Consider the following 18,234-nt stretch of genomic DNA (forward strand, 5'->3'; position numbering starts at 1 on the left):
CTAGGTAGAGACCTACACATAAAGACGATATTCACCAATTGTGTCACATATACTTTGTGAAGCCACACATTTAGTGTTGCCAACAATCCAAGATATCCAGTCGTTAAAGCTGATTAAACAGCAAAAGTTATTTTTTTCAATTTGAAAATGTGGTGAAAGTGCAAACTCTCAGGTACTAAGCGTTGAATGAACTGCTGACTAATGTGGCTTTTTGTTTGGGGCTTGGAGCGAGTGATTTTAGTGCTTTTTAAACTGGGTGCTTTTGTATGTTGCACTTGCATGACTGATCTGAAATTTGGACATGTTTGCCTGCAGAATGAGCAGTTTTAGAGATGTTGGTAGCGGCAGGAAACCTGGAGACACTCGGAAGCACCGGTGAATATTTGGGTTTAGTCAGGTTTAATCCATCCCTCACACAATCAAACACGAGTTACTATTACTAAACGAAACACGCTTCAACAAAACAACCCCGCCACTATCCATCTGCGCCCGTCCTGTATTTCTACTAGTGGAAGTTGGCAACGCTACACACACATTTAGCAGGAAAAAAAAGCCATCAGCAGTCGTCGTGTGTGGCCGGGACCAAGAGAAGCTGCACAGAAAGCTGCCAGGGACGGGAGAAAACGGAGCTGCTGCCTGCTGCAGGGACGGCTAGCGGCAGCTGGGTGAAATTGGCCTGTTACCAACCCTGTGTGCTCTCGCAGCTCCTGGCACCACACTGTGGCAAGGCTGTTTGTTTGTTTCTTATTTTATGGAGATAAAATCTGTTTTTGACCTTCTGTCTATTCCACATCTCCCTTCCTTCACAGATGTCATGATCGGGGAAATTAGCTATAGAGACCAAAACCATTTTTTGTACCAGGCTGTTAACATGTTTATTTCTGCTGTGAAGTTGGGCATTTTAACATGGGGGCTTATGGAGACTGGCTCGCTTTTGGAGCCAGCCTCAAGTGGCCATTCGAGGAACTTCAGTTTTTGGCACTTCAGCGTTGGCTTCATTTTTCAGGAAGGCTGCCCCTTGGGTAGAACCCAGAAGTCTACCAGAGCATCATCTCTTGCTGCATTCACTTGCACTCGGACATTGGAATTTCACCCTTGTAAATTTCCGGGCCAGCCACAACTTTTCATTCATATATATATATATATATATATATATATATATATATGAGATTGTCCAAAACTGGGGTGGCAAGGCATTTGAAACTTATAGTGCTAGATCCGCCCCTGCCTCACGGTGATGACAAGAATCCAGGAAGTGACTGCGCACGGCCAAGAAACAGTCCAGCACTAACCCCCCTTAAAGCCACAACTTACATGTAAATACATGTAAATAAGAAAGCTTTAGAGGTGCTGGTGGATTTTGTTACATTTGGACAAAGCCAGGCTAGCTGTTTCCCCCTGCTTCCAGTCTTTATGCTAAGCTAAGCTAGCCAGTAGCTTCATACGGATAGATATGAGAGTGACATAAATCATCTCATCAAACTCTCAGCAAGAAAGTGCATAGAGGTACATTCCAAAAAACTACTTAACTACTGCTTTAAGGGGTGGGTGCTTTTTTTATTTATGCATTGAGTATTGTCAGCCCCAGGTAGTGGATGCCTATAGTTCAGAGGTTTCCAAAGTAAATTAAGTTAAGTTTGTTTTTATGCTTGCACACTTTCTTTTATACTCTCTCAAAGGATGTGTTAAATGGAGAGATCACGCCTCAACCAAAACTTACATCATTTGTGAACCTGCATGTGAAGCTGCAAGCAGACTAATAGGAAACCCCCTGTGTACTTTATCTTCCAGCATGTGCACTGATGGGGTGTGGAGAGAAATTTCGCTACGTATAACCCAAAATACCTCTGTGTCTGCACTGGCGTTGGAATGATATTCTGCTTCTTTTTCCTTCACTTGCTCCGACTTCACTGCCTCCTCCTCTTCCACTTCCTCTGCGTGACCGTTCACTTCTGGGGCAGGCCCTTCCTCCTCCTGTGTCACCTTGCTAACAGCTTCCTCTGTGGGCGGGGCCTCCTTGGTCGGGGAGGTCTTCATGGGTCAGGAAAAATGAAAATAAAACAGATATTAAAAACAGTTATGCATAAAATGACTGCTGCTTAATAATCTAAGCAAGGTTTTCTAATCAGCTATGACAATATTAGAAGTCTATAAGAAGAATTTTACCTGGCTCTGAGACTTCTGCTTCTTAAGCCATGTTGGCAGGTATCGAGATATTCCTTTTCCCTCTTTCCCCTCTTTCTCCTTCTCCTTTTCCTTCTCCTCTCCCTCAGCGTTTGCTACTTCCTGAGTTTTTTCCGTAGTCTTCTCCAATTGGTCCGGCTGAGCGGCTGACTCCTCTGCTTTCTCCTTCACCTCTGTCTCAGAGCCTGCTTCCGTTGTCATGGTGACACGTCAACCTGCAGAGCAAGTATTTTTATTATGAATATGATACACAGATTTTATTTAGAGCATATTTCATTGGATCATCTTAAAGGATGTGCCAAAAAAACAAATTAAAATGATATTCTGTAGTATTCATTTTTTCTGGCTACTGGTGAAAAAATCAGACCTCATTCAATTTGGCACAAATATACATTTTTCATGGCACGCAACTTGGATTTTAGTCTGGTGTATCTTTTATAAATGAGCCACATGGTCCCATGGTTTTTTCTTTGAGAGGGATCAATGTTTCTCTTTACAATCGGAGTAAGACAGAATGATAGACAAAGAAAATATCTCTCGAAATATAAAGCTATGAGGTACTTTAGTCATGTCATGTACAAAACATAACCAAAATTAAATATATTAGGGTTATACAAGTCAGCTGATTCTGGCCCTTTGGCTCACAGCTGTTAGCACATGAGCTCATAGCTGTTTGAAACATTAGCTTTTGGATTGGAGTCATCTAAGTCTCTTTTACACAAGTACACAAAAACACAAGAGTTGAGGATGTCATTATGTCACACAAGGAGTTTCATCTGGGTCAACAGCTTAACAGCTGGTTACAAGCTGTTGCGTGCGCACACACACACACACACACACACACACACACACACACAGTGAAGGAGGGAGAATTACTTAAGTCTTAATATCTGAGTCATTGTTTTTACCCTGCAGCTGTGGTCAACACACACACACACACTCTTCAACCCAAATATCTTTGGCAGCACTGTCCACACACACCCTATCACGGCAACAGACAGTTATTCAGCATGACACTAATTTGTTGATAACACTAGATGACCATGACATTGGTCTTGAGGGGAAGTTAAGGTCAGAATGTGCAAACCTACCCACTAAGGGTGTCTACCTGCATACAGTCTGCTTTGGTCTGGTGTTTGTGTGTTTTGGAGTGTTTGTACACGAGCAGCTTCAGGCTGAGGGTTAAGCATGATTCATACACTATTAAGTCATTGTCATTCACTATGTTTCTCTGTCCCTCTCCCTCCAATTCCATTTATTAAGTCGTCTTCATTTTACTTTTTGACCATCTTACCAGTTCTGACTCTCTTTTCTGCCCTGCCACCTTCAATAAGAGAGGACACACACACACAGTGCAGCAGTGGTGTGTAGGGAGGGGGCGGGAGTAAAAATAGAACAGGTCTCCTTACGCATGATCGGCTAATGAGGTAGGGAGAGGAAGAGGGAAGATGGACAGACAGAGGTGTGTATGTAGGTGTGTGCAAATGGCAGGGATGCAATATAACACTGCTTGTGCAGATAAGGAGAAAAAAGACAAATACAACTGGCTTATATCTCAGAAGAGGGAATCGCAGTGAAATTACACAACAAACAGAGCTTAGCCCCAAGCCCATTGGTTCCTATTAAAAGACATAAATCTTTAAATCAGGTCACATATCCATTTTTTAGCCATGCTATCGGCGTGGCTGTAGAGATGGCAATATCGGTCAGAGGATCATTCAGTCCAGCAGTCCCAGCTTCAGCTGCACTTTATGTTTAGTGCAAATGTTAGCACGCTAAACTAAGATGATGAACATGGTAAACATTATACCTGCTAAACATCAGCATGTTAACATTGTCATTTTGAACATGTTAGAATGCTGACGACGCTCATGGATGGAGACTCTAGTGTTGTAAAAAAAAAAAAAAAGGCTTAGTAATTTTCAAAAAACCCAGCATCTCCAAAGTTATAGTGGTTAGTAAGAATACGAGAGATTGTTTATCAAAACATCTGACAATTGGGATGTCATTTGGATGTAATATGGAGCATATTCTATGTAAATGACATATCAGTTTAAGTCAATAAATCAGTTTTCAAAGAAAAACAGTCACCTGACTTTTGTTACAACATGGGGGAGAGCTATTTCAGTTCCTCACTGAAAATATCAGGCATGGGCAGTGTCATTAGACAGACCTGTGTTAGCTGAAGCAGGGTGTGGTCAGTGTACACTGTAAAGCTATCAACAACATGTATGTGTACAGCCAGTCTCTGGCACTTGGCACCTTGGCACTGACCAAGTGTAGCTGTGTACCATGCATGCATGCACTGTGGGTTTTAAATGTGCAAGGAAGGAAGAGGAATTTGTGAAATGTTTGAAGTGTGCGGGCCGCCATCTGTGCAAATAAATTTTGAACAAACGTAAGCATATTTTTTTCCCTGTGTAAGAGGCAAGGGATTTAGTCCATGCCCAATTTGCTCCTTCAGTCATCAAAACAGGTCTGTTACTACCTACTTACTGGTGTTCCCACTCCTCTGATACACTGTGTTTCTCAAAGGAATAGCTAGCAGTGTGGGTATGTGTGTTTGTGTGAGTTGGCATGAGAGTGCAGCTTTTTGCAAGATGTTCGTCACGGCCACTTAGGCCTGCTTTAAACTGGCCCTCTCTCTCGACAACTGTTTAACACCGGGAACCTTGTTCTACCTCTCTCACAACTTTCTAACTCACCCTCTCCCTCTCTCCATCTCTTTCTATCTTTCTCTTCCACTCTCCGGCCCAGGGTGCCTCTTTCTCTTTTCCACTAAATCTCTGCACCACATCTCTCTCCTCTCTCAATCCCTTCCGGGCCCCCTTTCAACTCCCTCCAATCGTCCACTCGCATTATCTCCCCCAAAACCCCTCTCTTTCTCTCTTCTTCCCACAGTCCATATAAACAATAGCAGTGACATTATTACAGCCTCTGTTCATATATACACATATACACACACTGAATGGTTTATGGCAGTAAAACCATCTGTATAGTATCTAATGTAAGTTAGTATTAGGAAGCTGGCAGTCATCATGGTACAGTATTATTGTATATGACTGAGCTGTGACTGCAGTTTCATATGAATGGGGTCAAACGTGGGTTAAACGTGCTTTTAGCAGACCTGCATCATAGACTCATCTCCTGTATGAAAGGAGTTGAACTATTGTCAGATGCTATGTGTTTTGTTGTTTCATCAAGAAAGTATCTCTTCACGCATAATTGGTCTAGAGTCAAGTACTGTACAACTTTTCATTTCACAGTCAATTAGCAGCGTTCAAGTAACCCAGTTGTCCAAATAGGCAAGAGAAAAGCCTGCGGATTCATGATAAACACAAACTAAGACACACAGATAGTCTTGCCAGTTGAATTAGACGAGGTATTTCTGTGTTTGTGCACATATGTTCTGTTTCTCTTTAACACTCACTTAGCATATTTAAACTTATCCTCTCTTACTCCTCAAAACATTATCTATATAAGCTTACATATTTGCTGGCTTCTTGCTGTTGAAAGCAGTTTATCAGTATTTATTTCAGTATGTATTTTTTGATCTTATTATTTGCTTGACTGAATTAGATTAGAATATGATTTTCTTGACACAAATTACGCCAACTGTGAGTATTCAATGAACAGCTGTTGCACATGACTGTCACAGCAGAGATGAAAAATTAACTTAAAGGGATTGACAATGACGCTGACTGGAGCCTTTAACCTTTATCTCAGTAAATAGCTTTACTGCTGTACTACACAAGGCACTAAATCCATCATTCCAACACCTGTCGTGTTAGTTTCTGTTTTTCAAATGAATGGGTGAATCAATGGTTAAATTAATTGATGGACACAACTAATGGCCTTACCTATCGCTGCTTCTGTTGCTCTCTTTTTCCCTGTAACTCCTTTCCTTTTGTCTCTTCTCACCTCCTCCTTTTCCTCTTTCTTTTTGCCTATATCTTTCTATTTGTCTTCCTTTCCTTAACTTTCGTTCAAATGCCTGCCCTACAAAAGGATCATTGCCATTTTCTCTTCTCCATCCTCTCCTCTCTCCCTCAGAGCTCTGCATCTGCTTCCCTCGAGACTATCGCTTGGAGAAACAAGGGCAGAAAACGAGAGAGAACAGGGAGGGTGGGGGGTGGAGATGGTGAAGAAGAGTGTGTGAGAGAGAGAAGCAGAGCAGAGGCAAATGGGAGTGCTGGAGGAAGACAGAGAGATGGAGAGAGGTGAACGATGGATGGATGAAGGAGAAAGGAGGGGGTGAGAGAGAGGGAGAGAGCAGAACTGTGCATGCCTACTGTGCCAGATTACAACTGGATACTAGCATGGACAATCTCTCAGAGAATCTCTACAACACCGAGCCATTACTTCTCGTTCTATGTTCTTGGCCTGCAATATTTTACAAAATTACATATTACGTTCTAAGGAAAGAAAACGTTACTAAATAAATAAAGAGTTGAACAGAGACCTCTCAGACAATAACACCAGGGAAGACGCTCCGCCCACCACATTTTTTTATTTTGGCTAAAAATCCCTGTGGTGACTTTTATATACACTTTTACTGACCAGATTCCCCAAATGAGACCATATCCTCATTTCCACATTTAGAGTGTGGCTGTTTTTACCCTTCACACTGTCACAAACACCATATTGCAGCACAAGTCACACAAATACAAACAATGCAGCTCTCCCACTAAGACTACTACTTTGTTGCTGTCTGTCTGGGTTTTTAGTTTTGAGAGACAGGCGGAATGAGTGCAAAAGTCAAGAGAGAGAAAAGACAGAGTTAACTTTCTGGCTTCAATGGTTTTCACATTTGTGATCTTTTACTATCTGATAAAGCAGAAGTGACAACTCTCAGTCTAATTAAAAACATAAAAAACATATACATACCCAGACACCCAACTCTAAGGGGCAGAATGGGGGCAGAGGGGAGGAACTGGTTTCCATGGCAACAACATTCATGGACTACAACAAAAAATCCCCATGGAGAAAAGAGATTACCACAGCAAAAATACAGATTAGTGGACGAGCATAGAAGTGACAATAGAGATTATTACCGTGCATAAACCCATTTCAAACCACATCAGATTTACAGCAGATATTACATGCCTACACAGACCTACAGGAACTGCAAGAGCTACTTTCCCCTCCCTCCTCTCATCCTTGCTGATGCAACACACCCACTAGAAAAAGGGTGCTTCGCTTACAGCAGTCATATTAATGATACTTATAATACTTGTATCCATCTGCTCTATGTCATTTTTCGACCAACCGAGACACTGTGTTAGCTGCAACTACTGGGAGTTGTTGATACACAACCATCAAACCAAGCCTCTTAGCTTCTATTACTTGATCCTTCATCAAGGCAATCAAGGGAGGAACAACTATAATCATTGCATCCTTCCAACCCACTTCACAAAGTACCAGAGGGGCCAACTGCTAAAATATTCACACAGCCAATGGGCAAAGATTCTGGCTCTGGCGCAGTTAGATGTCATTTCCAACCTCAGTCCCACCTATAAAGGCTCTGATTGGCTTGGGTGTCATTAATGAGAGCAACACAAACCTCTGTATCATTTCATAAAATCAGAGATGTGGGCAGTGATTCAGAGGTCTGGAACCAGGCTAACCAGCCTGTGTTTGAAAGTAGTAACAGGTGTTATTATATCATAACATTATAAATCTTATCCAGGCATGTGTGTGTGTACACATGTGTGCATGGGTGGTGTGCAGTGTGGATCCAGTGTATTAGCTGTCAGAGCCAGCTGGTTTCAACCTTATGTCACACACACACACCCACACAACACCGCCCACATTGAAGATGTACTGTAATTATATCACATCTTATATGATATAATAGCATAGTAATGCTGAATGAATATGGGTGTACTGCTAAAGTTTTAATGCCCACAGTCCCAATACTGATTGAAATACCTGCCAGTACAAAGTGGGATTGTGTTTTTTTTCTTTCACAATTAAGATAAACATTGCACAATTTTAGACAATAGCACACTTTAGACACTACACAATTATGTCAAGATATAAAAAGACTGAATAGTTCCACCTCAATATAGCCTGCATCAAAGCTTTTCATTATTTGTTCCCTGTGGTGTTTCTATGGAGTCTACAGCCATGCCAGCTCTGTGAGGTTGTACTTAGGACAATAATACTTAGGCATCATTTGTTACCATCTTATTATCTTATAAGTTATTACAATTCATCCTGAGGGGGACATGAATCTGTGTACCAAACGTCCAATCCATCCAATAGCAGACATTTCACTCAAAAACACAAATGTCAACCTTATGGTGGCACTGGAGGAGTCATTTGAATTGATTGTCTGGAAACCTTGAATGTTTGTACAAAATGTTTGCCAATCCATCAAGTCAATGTTGAGATAATTAACTGAATTGAAAATGTGGGCTCCTGGTGGTGCTACATGAAAAATTTGAGATCACCAAAGTCAGTAGGATACATCATCTGGGGACCATGAATGTTTGTACAAAATGTCATGGCAATCCATGAAATGGTTGCTGAAATATTTCAGTCTGGACCAACAGACCAACCAACCCTAAAAACAGCAAACTGTATTAAACTTCAATCACAGTTTTTAACCAACAACAGCAGTACTTCAGAGGTGTAATCTACCTGTTAAATTTAGTTGAAATAGGTGCAAAACAACCATTTTATCCCGAAAGATGCATTGCTTGCTGTCTGGGAAATTATCATTAATTGCTGTTTGTTTGTCACTTGCTCGAATGGCTATTTGTTAAGAAACCCTGTTTCAGACAGCTGCTGTATACTGAGTGCAATGGCTTCCAATAAACTAAGCACTGGAAATCAATTGGCCATCATACAGCTGGGACTAATGAATTAAAAATCCAATGCAGCAGTGTGATCGCACTGGGACATCCCAAATGCTGAGCACTGGTGCAACAAGCTAACAGCTTTTCAAACTATTCCACCAGGCCCAACAGCTGACAGTTACTGAGCCCCAGTTTGGTTTTGAAATAACCACACACATACACACAGAGTGCAGAATCCTAATCTGTGCTGTTCTCTTGTACGATCTGTCCATCTGTCACGCAATGACACATGCATACACACACGGATACACCAAACACACAGAGGCACACACACATAAACGCATTCTAAAACATATGGAAACACATACTCACAGAATCACTGACTCACACACACACACACACACACACACACACACACACACACACACACACACATTCAGACACATTCAGACACAACTGCTGGTGTGAAAATTCGGAACATGCCTGTGCCTTTACACTGCACTCTGACCCTCAAACTGAGGATTACACAAAGGATAATCCCTGTGTATGTTTGTCTGTCTGCCTGTCTGCCTGCCTGTCTGTCCATTCATCCCGTCATCTTACTCTCTGTCTTTTCTACTCCCAGCTTCAACTGATATCAACATTTCACTGCCCTCGAGGAACACATGCAATGACACAAATGCTGCCTTAGTGTCTCCTTGCTGCCTTCAGTTTGAGCTTAGCAAATGAATGGTCAGCTCATACGGTATGCTTAAATGACCAACACTATGTCATTACTTTTGTTACCGTATTATTACTGTCAGCTCATAACTGCTATTGTCAGTTCCCAAACTATATGGCAGTAAAACCATTGAGTTTTACTCTTCAACACCAAAACACTCTATTCAGCTCTATGCTACTATAACTATCATTTTACAAAATGAATAACACTGCAGGTTCTGCCTCATTCAACTGTACAATCAGAATCAGAAATACTTTATTGATCACCGAGGGGAAACCCTTTCGTTACAGCTGCTGTATCACGTCAATGCACACAGGAAAAGTACTAAGCAAATCAAAATATAATACACTATAATACTGCTAAGCTAAATTAAGTACTAAGTGGATATAAGAATAAAAGCTAAAATGAGTTTAAGTAAAAAAGTAGATTTACAGGTTGATAAGTATGTACGGTATAATACAATGTAATAATATAAGTAACAAGTTATAGTGCAATAATGAGTACTGTCAAGTTAAGTGTAGCAGATTAACCAGATTATTAGACGGTGGATATTGCACAGCAGTAATATAAGTATGAATAAATATCAATAAATACGGAATATTAAACTGAAAACAGAGAATATTGCACAGGAGTATTGAACAGAGAATATTGCACAATATTTCAAGTATTGCAGTGATGTTAGAGGGAGTAGTTAAAGAGTTTGATGGCCACGGGCAGGAATGACTTCCTGTGGCGCTCTGTGGTGCATTTTGGGGGGATGAGTCTTTTGCTGAAAGTACTCCTTTGTTTGACCAGCACGTCATGGAGTGGGTGGGAGACATTGTCCAAGATGGCATGTAGTTTGGCCAGCATCCTCCTCTCTGACACCACCAACAGAGTCCAGCTCCACCCCCACAGCGTCACTTGCCTCACGGATCAGTTTGTTGAGCCTGTTAGCGTCCGCTACCCTCAACCTGCTGCCCCAGTATGCAACAGCATACAGGATAGCACTGGCCACCACAGACTCATAAAACTGCATTGTCCGGCAGATGTTGAAGGACCTCAGCCTCCTCAGATAATAGAGGCGGCTCTGGCCCTTCCTGTAAAGAGCTTGAGTGTTCTTAGCCCAGTCTAGTTTATTGTCCATGTGTACCCCCAGGTACTTGTAATCCTCTACAATGTCCACACTGACCCCCTGGATGGAAACTGGGGTCACTGGTGCCTTGGGCCTTCGTAGATCTACAACCAGCTCCTTAGACTTTGTCGCACTGAGGTGCAGATGGTTCTGCTCACACCATGAGACAAAGTTTCCCACCACAGCCTTGCACTCAGTCTCATTACCACCGCTGATACATCCCACCACAACAGAGTCATCAGAAAACTTCTGAAGGTGGCAGGACTCTGTGTGGTAGCTGAAGTCTGTGCTGTAGATGGTGAAGAAGAAGGGAGAGAGGACAGTCCCCTGAGGGGCCCCAGTGTTGCTGACCACACTGTCTGACACACAGTGCTGCAGACGCACATGCTGTGGTCTGCCAGTCAGGTAGTCAACAATCCAGGACACGAGGGGGGCATCCACCTGCATCGCTGCCAGCTTCTCACCCAGCAGGGCTGGTCGGATGGTGTTGAAAGCACTGGAGAAGTCAAAAAACATGATCCTCACCCTGCTTGCCAGCTTGTCCAGGTGGGTGTAGATGCGGTTCAGCAGGAAGATGATGGTGTCCTCAACTCCCAGCCGGGGCTGGTAGGTGAACTGAAGTGGGTCCAGGAGGGGTCTGACCATGGGCCGCAGCTGTTCCAGCACCAGTCTCTCCAGGGTCTTCATTATGTCAGTGCCACCGGTCTGTAGTCCTTGGAGCCACTGGGATGCGGCGTCTTCGGCACAGGACCATTTGAAGGCTCAGGTTGAAGACATGGTGAAGGACTCCACATAGCTGGGGAGCACAGGCTTTTAGAACCCCAGGGCAAAGACCAGTGGGGCCTGCAGGCTTGTTTCATCAGCTGTCCTCTCACCTGGTCAGCAGTCAGGCACACAGCAGAGGTTACAGGCGGGGGAGGGGGGGAGTCGTCAGTCTGGAGAGGGCCGTTAGCCAGTTGAGGGTGGAGTAGGAGTCTCCCAGGAAGATGGAGGAGGGGGAAGCAGTGGACTCAGAGGAGTCTGAGGGCAGACAGCAGCTGAGTTAGAGGGGGGATGAGCAGGAGCCGGTGTGTCAAATCTGTTAAAGAACAGATTAACAGATTGTCCAAGCTGCCTTCAACTCCTCTGCTGCCAGTCGGTCTGAAGCCAGTGATGCTCTTCATGCCGCTCCAGACCTCTCTCATGTTGTTCTGCTGGAGTTTCCACTCCAGCAGCCTCCTGTACTTCTCCTTGGCCTCCCTGATCTTCACCTTCAGGTCAACCCGGATTGCCCTCACCTCCTCCCTATTACCATCGGTAAAGGCCCTCCTCTTGGCATTCAGGATGTCTTTGATGTCCTTTGTTACCCACGGTTTGTTATTTGGATAACAATGGACCATCTTAGTTGGGACATTGCAGTCCACACAGAAGTTAATGTAGCCAGTGATGCACTCAGTGAGCCCGTCAATGTCCTCTCCATTAGGCTCACTGAGTGCATCCCAGTTTGTCACCTCAAAACATCCCTGAAGTGTCTCATAGGCCTCCTCTGACCATCTCCTCACTGTCCTTGTGGTCGCAGGCTGCCTTTTAACCAGAGGCACATAGCAGGGTTTGAGGTGAATGACGATGTGGTCTGACCTACCCAACGAGGGAGGGGGGAAGAGCTGTATGTGTCCTTAACGTTAGCATACAGCAGGTCCAGAGTCATCTCCTCTCTAGTAGGATAACTCACATACTGGGTGAAATTAGTCAGTGTTGTCGAAACACTGACATGGTTGAAGTCACCCGAGATTAATATGAGTGCACTCAGGTGTTGAGTCTGGAATTGCGCTATGGCGATGTGAATGACGTTGTATGCCGACGCCGGGTATGCAGAGGGGGGATGTAAACAGCCACAACAATGGCATGTGAGAATTCACGTGGCAAATAATATGACCAACGTGACCAGGGTTACACCATCTGTTGTTGACCAGAACAGCAAGCCTGCCACCTTTCCGCTTACCGCTCCCGGTGTGATCCCTGTCACCCCGAACAGTCTGAAAGCTGTCGATGGAAACGTTATGATCCGGGATATCCTGGTGCAGCCATGTCTCAGAGAAGCACATCAAACTACACTCACGGAACTCCGTCTGACTCCGGGCTAACGCCATTAGCTCGTCCATTTTATTCGCCAGTGATCTCACGTTGCCCATGACAAGAGAAGGCAGACACTGCTTAAATCTCTTGTTCTTAAGTCTCTTTTGTCTAGACCCCTCTCTCTTCCCTCGCCGCTTCGTTCCACCTCTGCATCCTCGGTGTGTCCTCCTCCAGATCTCAGTGGGGACATCAGTTGTCTTGGGCGATATGCCACTCGGCTTCAGTGTGATCAGCTGTTCCCTGGTGTAAACAATGCGGCCAAAAAGCTGTTCTGCAGCAGTGCCCTGACCGAGTAGCAGGAGAAGAAGTTTCACGACGAAAAAAAATACCAAAACACTCTCTACTCTCATTTTCGTAAAGAGCGTAGTTTAAATTACACTTACACAAAAGTTACTCAAGTTTTAAAGAAAAAGGAAAGCTAAAGGTTGAAAAAAGTAAGATGACGAGATGGAGCAATGGCAACAGGCAGCATGCACGTTGGCGCATGCGTACTCAAGCATGTCCTTCCCCACTAAGCACTGATTTAATGATGATGTATGGATGCTATGTGGTACTATTATACTGTATAACCATTTGACTTAGCATTTTTGGTATTTTGCTAATGCTTTTTTTGCAAAGTAGAGATAATATTCCACCATTTTGCATTATTTGTAAGAAATGTAAAATAGACACACAATGTGGGAAATGTTATATGGTGGAAATGCTGAAAAAAGAACAAAAATTGGCTGTTGATGTAAGAAAAGAAATGTATTAGCAACTACTAACATAATAAATAAAATCTATATATATTTTATCTTCTAGTGCAAGTCTCTCTCTCTCTTTCTGTATGTGTGAGAATAATGGGTCAGCTCATAACTACTATTGTTGGCTGCTAAACTCCCCTATTCAGCGATTAAAGCAGTCAAGCACAAGTGTCCTGTCTGTGTGAATGTGTGAGTGACTGTGTGTGTGTGCGCATGCATCGTGCGTGTGTGAGAGAGACAAAGAGTGAAAGTATGGGTGGGTCACACGGGTGCACATGAGAGGAGATGCAGTTCACTGTGTCTGTGAGAGGGAGTGAAAAACACGGGAAAGGAGAGAGGAAGAAAGCATTAGCTGGGAGGGGAGAAAGGGTGAGTGAGTGAAAGGAAAAGAAAGACAGCGAAACTCGTGGTGAAAACGCACAGCTCCATGTAGTCTCTCCCGAGTAGCAGGGTGTGGTGTTACTAGGGCAACGTACATCCCATAGAGGGTGGTAACAACAGGTGCTTTGGCAAAACAAATGACTTCATGGGCATCAAGGCTCATTATTACAGCTGCCTAGTGTGGCAAGTTAATGCACATGAAGTGAATAACATCCTACTCCTCTGGCACAGAGCTGAAATAGATATGTGTGGATTAGAATTAAAATATAATATGAAAGCTTTGAAATCTGTTAGCACACTGTCAAAACATGCTATTTTTCTGTCCTAAGAGCAAACTGGATACTTTGCAGTCCTATGTGACAGTCTTTTCTTAACACAACAGCTGTGCACATGTAATTTCTTGAATATTCATATGAAAGACTTGGAAGTTGTTGTTGGGTGTGACCATGCATCTATACTAGCCGCATCAGTAAATATAATGCATAATGTAGCAAGCTTGGTCAGTAGCACATATTCTGCAATGATGCAATTTTGTGTATGTAAAGCCGACTCACACACACACCAACTCACAGCTGTCTGCCATTAATTTCACAACTACTAACCTTGAGCCCTACCTAAAATGAGACATTCCCCTTGTGAACACCATAAGATGTCCTCATTTTTCGGACATCATCCTGTTTTCTCGATTACTGCCTCTAAAGTCCATACACACGCTCACACATCATTATGTGAAATTTGGCTTTTCTCGGGCATCAGTGTTAGGTCAATGACATGGCCAGACAGATTATTTAGGCGCCTAGTATCAGTTAATCCCAGACCAGTGACCTCTGACCCCTAACCAGGAAACAGGAAGTATGGCAAAGGAGCAACTTCAAACCCTTCTCCTGTTTCACTCGGTTAATCTACCATCCCGCCATCTTTATCTTCAATTTGTATTTTTAGCCACACGTATGTCTGTGTATCACTGTCTGTGTCTCTCTCATTGGGAACCCATCAACATAAAAACAGGAATTGACCAGAATGCAAAGCATCCATACAGTCATGTTTTTGTATCTCTCTCTGAACATTTGTGTTCTCTGACTGATCAGAAGGACAACTCACACATCTTTGAGTTTCTCCCACGCATATGCTATACTGCGGTATGCCGAACAACCACACAGAGAGCCACAGTCCCACCCCCTCTCCTAGTTAACTTCTGTTCAACTAACTCCTGTAACTTACAGAAACTGGATTTCTTTATTCAGTCTGTCTGAAAGGCTGAAATGTGCTCCTGGGATTTTCCTTCCATATTCTAAGCTAGAAGGACAACTTCTCCTGTACTGGATAGTTAAAATTGAGTCATATCAATTTGTAAAATATATCTATTTGAAATACTACACAGATGTCTACACCCCCCTGGATCTCCCTTCGTCTCAGCCCACCCCCTTGCACGTGTATATTTTTGACCTGTCGGAAAGACTGTCTATTGACCGTGCTTTCCGTCTGTCTGAATCTCCCCCTCACAGACAAATACACAGTTCACTGGGTTCTTTACACTCTTTCCAAAATGTTTTACAAACTTCAGAGCTTCTCAAAGGCTACTAATGAGAACAAGTTAGCGGGTCTGCACTCCCTCTCAACCTTCTTGCCCCAGACACTCCTCTCACTTCCTTTTCCTCCCCTCATCCCGTCCTCATTATCGCTCTGCCCTGGTATCCCACCTCCTCTCTTCTCAAGCCCTTCCCTGACTTTTTTGACGGCCCGAATGAATATATAATCAACACATGATGAATGACGTAAATTAATGAATGGCTAAATGAATTAAATGATGAATGAATCCATCAAAGAATGAATGACTGAATAAATGAATGAATGAGAAAATCTTGTTTTAATCTTTTCAGATTATTTAATCAGAACACGGGTTCTCAAAACATCCAGATGGAAAATAAAAACAATTCCATTTCATTCTACTCTTTATCAATACCAGCTGATAGCAGACTTAAAGACACAATCCACCACAAAAAATGAAAACAGATTTGAAACTATCCCTTCCAAAGTGGTGGACAGGTATTTTAATACTAAAATTAGGCTAGGAATTCAATTTAAACTGTTAATGTTTTCTGATGATGAATAAGTAATATTTTTGAACACAACTGTAAAACAAGCCTATATTCTTAATTATGAACAGCTGGTTAACGTAGAAAATATTTATTATTTAATCTAAAAATCGAACTGGAATTATACACAAATAAACCTGTACATTATATGGATTAAACAATGACTGACTGCACATATAAAAATGCAATAATAGTATCACTTAAATTTTTACTGAAGATATATGGCGGAATTTGGGATTTGTAGAGCTGCAACGATGAGCGAATTAGGCTAATGTTGATCGACTGAAAATTAATCAGCAGGACAGCAACTAATTTGATAAGCAAATAGCCTAATTGTTTGTTTAAAGCAAAAATGCCAAACATACATACACAGATTTAATGCCTTTTCATGTCATATCTGAATATCTTTGGGCTTTGGTCTGTTGGTCAAATAGCACTAGCTATAGAAATACTTTGGTTTGGGCTACAGGAATTTATAATGGGTATTTTCCACTATTTTCTGTCATTTTATAGACAAAATGATTTATCAATTAAATGAAATAACCTGCAGATTAATCGATAATGAAATATATTATATAAGGGGGCAAAATTAATGATGTGATTGCTAAGAAAAATTAACTTTGTTGATCGCATGGAAAGAAATAAGCTTTATGACTATGTCAACTTTCTCAATTTGCTTGATTTTCTGAACTTGTGTCAAGGACTTGTCACCACACTATATAGGATGTTTTAAGATCAGATATCAGTATTTAAAGCACAATATTATCCATTTTTCTGCTCATATAAACCTCAGTGCCAACATTTCCTGCTGTTGCTCCCTAAGTTGTGGCTTCTAAAAGATGAGGGCCCCGTCCTGCCATGCTCTGTTCAGCCTCTCTCTGTGAGAATGTGACCCTATGCTGATTAATCTGTTTTTAACTATGTTTGGCCCCCTGCCAAAGCCACAGGCCCATGCTCTCTCACTGGTTTTTATTCTATTGCTTCTTTCAGAGCTGGACACTTGCTGGGGAAGGCAGTTTGCCCCCTCTTTCTCTGCCTCTGATGTAAAACGTTCCCCTTCAACACAAGGATTTTCTATTCTCCTCTAATAGACCCTCTTATTTAACAAAAAATGACTCTACTAATCTCCACAAGTCAAATAATATAAACTCTAATCTATTTAACTCTATTAAGCTTGTTGGTTCAACACAATTAAGATAACATCAATGCTTAACTTAAAGGCTATTACAATTACAGTGACAGTTTTTCACTATTATACACTCTAGTTTTCACATTACATGTTTTAGCATTTAGCTGACCCTTTCACCCAGAGAAACTACCCCACCTCCCTTTCCCTTTTTGTCCCCTCCATCACACACACATCCTCTACATCTCTATCCTTCTTTCACTCTCCCCACCTCACCCGCCCTCCTACCCTCACTGTCTCTGTAGCGGTAATAAGCTGAACATTGCATTACAGTTTCCATTCAACCATGCCTCTCTGATCTTCTCTGTGTGAATACGAGTCCTGCGGTGCCCGCTGGCCGAGCTAGAGGCTAATACTCGCCGGTCATGGCTGACTGCTACACTGTAGAATATGTCCACCTTAGTAATTGTTGTGACTGTCCCAATGTCGCAACAATCATGGATGAGATAAAAGCCTTCAATTGCGATTTGGACTTACAGTATTAAACCCCTTTGACAGACTAGATGAGGGTGGTAAAACATGCTAATCTCCACTGTAACCAAGTGGAAATCTTGGTATTTTGATTTTTAGCTGATTATTATAAAGAAAGAAACATTTGTGACACTTTAAGGGAGAGTGAAGTGTTCTCTGTATATGGTTCATTTTCTAAAAACACAGTCAGTTTGAGTCATTCAATCCGATGTGGGACAGTAGGGCTATCTCTGTGTGCCTGAGTTGATGTGAAGTGTTTTCCTCCTGTTGAACCGACAGGGTCAGGATGAAAACACACATACACACACACAAATACATGCTCGCAGAGATGTTCCCATAGCCCTTCCGAATGGTTAAGCAATGTCTCTCACTCTCTCTGTCGCTCTCACTCAGTCTCTCTTCCTCTCTGCTAGCTTTTGT

The 18,234-nt window shown here is 42.5% G+C and overlaps 1 protein-coding gene across 15 annotated transcripts in view; it reads right to left on the reverse strand.

Annotated features, from left to right (window-relative positions):
- Positions 1–18,234, reverse strand: part of epb41l2 (erythrocyte membrane protein band 4.1 like 2) — a 59,649-nt gene that overhangs the window by 37,315 nt on the left and 4,100 nt on the right. For 14 of the 15 annotated variants that reach the window (XM_044169807.1, XM_044169808.1, XM_044169809.1 and 11 more), the window contains exons 2-3: positions 2,167–2,399; positions 1,846–2,031 (exon numbers count right to left, since the gene is read on the reverse strand). In XM_044169807.1, coding sequence (XP_044025742.1) covers positions 1,846–2,031; positions 2,167–2,385 — 405 coding nt within the window. In that variant the 5' untranslated portion in view covers positions 2,386–2,399. Of the gene's footprint in view, positions 1–1,845; positions 2,032–2,166; positions 2,400–6,044; positions 6,280–18,234 lie in introns of those variants that run through there. The other variant, XM_044169806.1, reaches the window with a different exon arrangement.

The sequence above is a fragment of the Siniperca chuatsi genome, linkage group LG16 (assembly GCF_020085105.1).
Source record: "Siniperca chuatsi isolate FFG_IHB_CAS linkage group LG16, ASM2008510v1, whole genome shotgun sequence".
Classification (NCBI taxonomy): domain Eukaryota; kingdom Metazoa; phylum Chordata; class Actinopteri; order Centrarchiformes; family Sinipercidae; genus Siniperca; species Siniperca chuatsi.